Source organism: Coffea arabica, chromosome 5c (genome assembly GCF_036785885.1).
Source record: "Coffea arabica cultivar ET-39 chromosome 5c, Coffea Arabica ET-39 HiFi, whole genome shotgun sequence".
NCBI classification, from domain to species: domain Eukaryota; kingdom Viridiplantae; phylum Streptophyta; class Magnoliopsida; order Gentianales; family Rubiaceae; genus Coffea; species Coffea arabica.
In genome coordinates this window covers 17,848,519-17,856,249 of record NC_092319.1, presented here as the reverse complement: position 1 = coordinate 17,856,249, position 7,731 = coordinate 17,848,519, and the positions used below count along the sequence as shown (strand labels likewise).

The following is a 7,731-nucleotide window of genomic DNA, read 5'->3' as shown; positions in this document are numbered from 1 at the left end:
CGACAGGTAGCCGCGGGCAGTTTACTTCCGCGGTTTAGCGACAGTGAGGTTTTTTTGCTCTGTTCATCACAACAATCACATTAACAATGCTCCCTTCACTGTCCAACCCTTCAATGGCTTTAGGAACACCAACATTTGCTTGAACTGCCTTAACCAATTGCAAGGAATCATTAATTCTCTTAGCTTGTGCAAGCATCATTGGATCCAATGGAACCTTAACTTGCTCTACTTGCAACATTGGACCTCCATCAACCTCATCATTCCTCTTCTCTTGCAAGCAATTTGACCCCAAATCGACCTCATCTACAAAATAAGGGCTCAAGTTAACAACATTAAATGTCGCACTTACACCATACTCACCTAGAAACTCTAGCTGGTATGCATTATTACTAATACACTCAAAAACTTTAAAAGGTCCATCTCCACGTGGATCTAGTTTATTCGACGTTGTACAGAAAACCTTTCTTTATGCAAATGGAACTACACCCAATCACCTGGTTCAAACACCATGCGACGTCTTCCTTTATTAGCGTGATGCAAATATTGAGCTGTTCGAGTTTCAATGGTAGCTCATACTTTCTCATGTATAGCTTTCACAAAATTGGCTTTCTTGGCACCATCTAGGTTAGTACGCTCACGTAAAGTAAAGGGGTTAAATCTTAAAACCGTAAATAACTTCAAATGGTAAAAACTTAACAGCACTATGAACAGTACAGTTATAAGCAAATTCAATATGTGGTAAACATTCTTCCCATAACTTTAAATTCTTTTTAATTATGACCCTTAAAAGAGTAGATAAAGTTTGGTAAGCAACTTTAGTTTAGCCATCTGTTTGAGGGTGATTTGATGTAGAAAATAACAATTTAGTACCCAACTTTTCCCACAATGTCTTCCAAAAATAACTAAGAAATTTTACATCTCTATCTGACACAATGGTTCTAGGAATACCATGTAAATGGACTACTTCACGAAAGAATAAATCAGCAACATGCATAGCATCATCCGTTTTATGGCAAGGAATAAAATGAGCCATTTTAGAAAAACGATCAACAATAACAAACACACAACCATGACCTCTTTTAGACCTAGGTAAACCCAGAACAAAATCTATAGAAATATCAACCCAAAGCACTATAGGAATAAGCAAAAGTGTATACAAACCAAATGGTTGAAATTCGGATTTAGCTCGATGACACGTAGTGCATTGTGATACAATTCTCTCAACGTCCCTTCTTAATCTTGGCCAAAAGAAATGCTCCTGCAAAACAGCCCCATCAAACCCCCTCCATGTGCCTCTGGGGTTAGCAATTCTTGAATAGAACAACTTGAAACACACAACTTATCAAGGCAGAATAGAAATCCATCATGAATGAAAAACTTACCATGACCTAAAGACATGCACGACTTGTATATGCTAGAAAAGTCATGATCAGTTTCATAAACCTTTTTAAGTAGGTTGAAACCAAGCAATTTGGTGTCAAGTAAAGTAAGTAAATAATACCGTCTAGATAAGGCATCAACGACGATATTAGCCTTACCCGTCTTGTACTTAATCACATAAGGAAACGTCTTCACAAAAAGTAACCTACCTTGCATGCCGCTTACTCAATTTGTGTTGAGTTTTTAGATGCTTGAGCGACTCATGATCCGTGTGTGTGATGTGTTCCTTAGGCCAAAAATAGTGTTGCCAAGTCTTTAATGCTCACACCAATTCAAATAACTCTTTGTCGTACATTGAGTAGCTCAAGGCATCATCATTTAATTTTTCACTAAAGTAGCAGTTGGCTTTCTCTCTTGAGTTAGCACGGCTCCAATTCTTATATCCAAAGCATCACACTCAATTTCAAAAACTTTATCAAAGTTTGATAAAGAAAGTAAAGGTGCATGTGTGAACTTCTATTTAAGGAGTTGGAACGCCTTATCTTGGATTTCGCCCTATTGGAACTTCTCATCCTTCTGGATGATGGCTGTTAAAGGTATAGTAATAGTGCTGAAATCCTTAACAAACTTTCGATAGAAACTTACCAGGTCATAGAAGCTCCTTGTCTCTCCAACATTCTTAGGAGGCGGACGCTCATTAATGGCCTTGATTTTGCTGCTCTCATCAACTCGAATTCTCTGTTCACTAACAACATATTCAACGAATGTGAGTTTTCTAGTGCAAAAGACACTTTTTAAGATTAGTATATAAGCGCTCTTTATTAAGAATATTAAGTACAACTCGCAAATGTCCAAGATGTTCATTTAAACTCTTGCTGTAAATTAAAATATCATCAAAATAAACAACCACAAATTTTTCTAAAAATGGTCTAAGCACATGATTCATTAAACGCATGAAAGTACTAGGAGCATTAGTTAACCCGAATAGCATAACTAACCACTCATATAGATCATACTTAATTTTAAAAGCAATTTTCCGTTAATCACCCTCTTCCATTTGAATTTGATGGTAGACCCTTTTAAGATTAATCTATGTAAAAATTACAGTACCATGTGGCTCATTTAACTTGTCATCTAAACGAGATATAGAGTGATGATACTTTACCGTTATGGCATTTACAGCTTTACAATCAACGCATATATACCACGTTTCTTGTTTCTTTAGGACGAGAATAACTGGAACTGTACAAGGACTCATATTTCTCAAGCCCATCTTTTGTCCAACAACTCATCAACTTGCCTTTGTATTTCCTTTGTTTCTTCAGGCCCCATGCGATAAGCTGATTTGTTAGACAAGGAGTCACCAGGGATGAAATCGATTTGGTGCTCAATCCTCTGAATAGATGGTAACCCACCAGGTATCTTCTCGGGGAAAACATCTTTAAATTTCTGTAACAAGAAACTAACACTAGAAGGCAAACGATCAAGGAGTCATTGTGACAGCCCCACCTCCCCCTAAGGCATACCAAAGAGTTCGGAGGACCGCCTGCCCAGCTCTCGCCCGGACTCAGAGGCAAAAGCAAATAAAAGCTATTCACACGGCAAAAGAGTACTATTCATATTATATACATCGGCAAAAGAATTTTATTTACATCCCCAAAAGCAACTACTCAGACCATTACATCCTTATTATTATAACTAAAACCAAAAAGTGGACCCTAAGAAGGGTCCTTACACGGATCACTATAATAGGGAAAAATATTTTAACTATTCGGAGATTACAAACGAAGCCTAACTATAGTAGTGATGGTGCCAAAATTTTCCCGTGTCGGCCCTGCTAAGGAAAACAAAAGAAAAGGGGTAAGTTAGAAGCTTAGTGACTAACTAGGGGTAAAAATGTAATTTTTTACATGTCAACATTTACACAGTGAGAGCAAAGCCAAAGCAAAAAAGTAACATCACATGGTAAGGATACGGGTGGCTCTCAAGCCAACTCATTTGTCAAACTTGATCACTGGTTGACCCTTGAGATCCTAAGCCACACAGCTCGCTTCTCTTAAAGGATCCCAGATAAAGAGACCATGAGCCTCTGCTCAAGTCACGAGCAATACATGCTCAAAATATTTTTCAAGCAATAAATGTTCTAAAATCGTAGTTCAAGCAATAAATGCTCTGGTTCAAGCAATAAATGCTCTATTTCAAGCAATAAATGCTCTCAAATTGCGTCACAAGCAATAAATGCTCCGCAAATGTTTCACAAGCAATAAATGCTCCATAACAAATCACAAAAAATCATATTTCACAGGTATCAAGAGCAACTAATGGGTCTTAAATCGAGTGCGATAAAATACACTCTCGCCTAAGTACCCATTTTTCATAGTAAACTCATATTAGTATTGAGTTACACAGAAACCCTGATTACTCACCTAAAGAGCAAGTGTAACAAGAGAAAGTACGGAAATGTTCAAGTCGCTAGCTAGTGGGCCCCACCGGCTCCGTCTAGCCCGTCACCGCCTGTAGCAGAAGATTGAGCCATATTATCACACAAACAACTACTAAAGTGCACAAATTAAGCAAAACGGCAAAATTAGCACATGCATGTGCGGAAATGGCAAACGAAAACATAAACGGCCGGCAACGGAAACGGTAGATTTGGCACCTAGAACCGCTGTGATCAAATTTCAGGCTACGGTTATCAGATTGAAATGCATTAGGTACTGCTGCGAAGCTAAGAAGAAGGGCTATAATTTTTATGAAGACACCTTAATCTAGATCTGAATGGAAGCAGGTCGAAATTATGGAAAACCGTACTAGAAATTTGCATTTCAGGGTGACGGACAGGGTTTGTTTGCTGGACCATAACTCACAGCTCACAAATCCAAATCAAGAAATTCCAAAGGCATTGGAAAGCTAAGACATAAGGCTATAACTTTTTATTTTGACCCAAAACTGAATTAGTACGAAGCATAGGGAAAAAGGGGTTCAAAGTTCCTGTCAGAACTGTCCAAATTCAAAGGCAGTTCTGACAACCGATCTTATTCTGGTCATAACTGAAGCTACGGAACTCGGATTTGGATGCACTTTATACCGTTTTGAAGCTAAGACCAAGATCTACATTTATTATGAAGGGGTCAACACCCAATTCGTACATTATCAAAACGGACAGAGCATGGTCAGAAGCAAAATTAAAAAGCGTAACACAATCCAGTGTACAAAATAGGTGCAAGTGTTTTTGGCTATAACTCGGACTACACTGATTCGTTTGACCTGAAAATTTTACAGGCACATCAAGAACTTAAGAAGCTACAACTTTTATGAAGACCACTCAGTCCAGTTCTCACCCTAACTAGGTCAAATTTACCAAAATAACTCCATATTTTCCAGTTCGAAATTCACTGCAGAAATCAACTAGCAGTCCTGCTTTATTCACTCATATCTCAGCACACACAACTCCAATTTAGGTAATTCCAAAGCCATTTGAAAGCTAGGATACAAGGCTATAAGTCTTAAGAAGACATCAACAACCAAAGCAGTAGTATTACTGGTCAAAACAACCAATTACAGAAGCTGATTAGCATGTTCGGATAGAAACAGGGCAGCAGGGGTATTTTGATCTTTTCACAGGCTACGTTGCTCCGATTGAGCTGAAATTTTGTAGGCACCTATAAATCATCATTCTATACAACTTTCATATTTTGTGCTAAGCCTAATTCGGCCTCTAACATGGAGCACTAAAACCGGACAGAATAGGGATACAATTTTCCAAAAATCTGGAATTCATGCATTCAAGTGCTAATCTTCCACAAAACAACATCTAAAACCACTAAAAATCACTAATAAGAAATTAATTGAAGTAAAGAGGATGTTCTTGGCAAAATACCTTACAACTACAAGAAAGGTAGTAGCTTGGAGCTTGTCCCTTCAAAATCACTCCACCCAATCCTTTAATCTACCTTAGTAGACAACTTTTATGGAGTGATTTGCAATTCTATCGGTTAAAATTCAAGATTGAAGTAAGAAATTGGAGTGAAAGATGAAGGTTTTTCTCTCTCTCTTTAATTTTTGATTTTGTTTATGTCTTGTGTTCTCTTGGATGTTCTAGAATTAATACTTAGTCAAGACCATTAGTAGATATTTTCCACCAACCAATCACATAAAAGATGATTATTCACTTCCTAGTTCTTGCAACTTCCTTTTTGTTTTCTCACACTCTTGCCCACAAATGTTTGGAACTCTTGCACTTAACTCCATAGGATACAACTTATTCTAATCCAACATACTTTGTCACACTTAATCATTTCACTAATCACCTTATTATCTTAACCTCCCATACTTAATCATACTTTCTTCAGAATAAAAACAATAAAACAATCATTATAACATTGGCGAAATTAGGGTTTTAATAAAATTCCAAATTAAGGTTTTTCGATTCTAAAAGTAAAATCACATGTAAAGAATTACCATCATCCTTAGAATCAAATTTTATAGCAAAATTTAGCACTAATAATCCTTATTCAAAATTAAGGACGAATCGGGATCTCACAACCTCCCCCTCTTAGAAGAATTTCAACCCCGAAATTCATACCTTTGGTGTTCCTGATCGGCCTAGAAATGGTTCCCTTCGTCCTTGATTTATTTCCTCCCCTCGACTTCTGAGGGCACTGAGCAACTAGGTGTTCATTGCTACCACATCGGAAACATCGCCGATTTTTCTCTTTCTTCCAACAGGTATCTTCCGTATGGTTAGTGGCCCCACAGACATCACATACTCTTCTGGTTCCGAACATCGATTCCCCATGTGAGACACCACTTTGGGGCCCTTTTCCTACCTGATCTTCCCTTGTTTTACCTTGATTCGGAGTCCCCACTAGTCGTGTACCATCGGTTTCCTTACTCCTCTTATTAGGTGGCTCGCTTCCCGAGTTTTGCCCACCAGTGTAGGTATAGGTATCAGATGGTGTTCTCTTCTTGTCACGGAAAGCTTTCACCTGACTCCTTGCTGTTTCTATTCACTGTGCCTTTTCCAGGGTCTGGCTGAATGTATCCAACTGGGCAGCCGCCAGTGCCTCTTGTATTTTCACTTTTAAACCCTGGACAAACCGACGAATTCTCTTTCGGTCTGTTAGTACTAATTCTGGAGCAAAACGAGAGAGTTTTGTAAATTGTGTCTCGTACTCTGCCACACTTAACGGCCCTTGACGCAGGCGGATAAAGTCCTCTTCTTGCCTTTCTTGAACAATCGGTGGCAAATACTTCTTGTTAAACTCATGGGTGAAATTGACCCAAGTCCAGGGGGTCTGCTCTCGTTTCCACTTAGCCTTTATTACGTTCCACCATGCTCGGGCTGGTCCCTTAAATTGGAAGACAGCAAAAGATACTTGCCGTTCCTCTGGATACCCGAGCGCAGCGAATATATCCATCATGCGGTCCATCCATCCCTCAGCTAAGTCAGGGCTTGGTCCACCTATGAATTTTGGAGGTGCAAATTTTTGAAACCATTCTAAGGCACGGTCCACTCCCTCGTGATTGCTCGGATTATTTCCAGGGTTTCCGGCATTATTCCCATGACCCTGACCCTGTTGGTCTACTATTCGTGCCAGCAAATCTGCCATCCGTTGTATGGCTGTAGCTATTTAGTGGTTCGCATTTTCATTTTCTACCCTTTCGGGTTCTGGTCTCCATCCCCTACCTTTTCCTCTGCCTCGGCCTCGCCCCCTACCTCCACCTCGGCCACCGGCTTCCATTTGTTTTGAAAACTTTACCATATAAAACAACACATAAAACACATGAAACGATCAAGATTTTTGGACATGCATATACAGGTTTACGCCAAAGATATGCACAAATTAGCCAAAATGCGGTTAGTATCAAAACACTGAACACATCGATTTCAAAACAAATCAACAGGACAACAAAATAATTCAAGTCAATGGCCCTAACGCAACTCCCCTGCGGAGCCCACCTAATCTACCAGCACCGCCCCGACGGCCCTAGGGTGCACACCTAAAGAATAGATCCAAATAGCTAACTGTAACATTAAGTAAGAACCAAGTCAATTCACACTGGGACTGGCCATCTCCAAGTGCAATCAACTCAATCCCCACTTTGCCTTATGGGAAAATTACAAAAGTCCAATATCAAAATCCTAGCATTCAATATTTACCTTAATAGCCAAATACCCCACAGTCCGGCATCCTAAACGTTGAAACCTCGGATGCACTACAAAGATCTGAAACCTACGCTCTGATACCACTTGTGACAGCCCCACCTCCCCCTAAGGCGTACCAAAGGGTTCGGCGGACCGCCTGTCCAACTCTCGCCGGGACTCAGAGGCAAAAGCAAATAAAAGCT

The 7,731-nt window shown here is 39.5% G+C and overlaps 1 protein-coding gene across 1 annotated transcript; it reads right to left on the bottom strand.

The window, feature by feature from the left end:
• Positions 1–6,389: 6,389 nt before the first annotated feature.
• On the bottom strand, positions 6,390–6,992 carry LOC113689238 (uncharacterized). Its single transcript, XM_027207039.1, has one exon. It carries the CDS (start codon positions 6,990–6,992, stop codon positions 6,390–6,392), a length of 603 nt encoding a protein of 200 aa, XP_027062840.1.
• Between the last annotated feature and the right edge of the window lie 739 nt (positions 6,993–7,731).

Excerpts from the sequence above, each read along its gene's own strand:
- LOC113689238 (XM_027207039.1), bottom strand. The coding sequence starts at position 6,992 with ATGGCAGATTTGCTGGCACGAATAGTAGACCAACAGGGTCAGGGTCAT.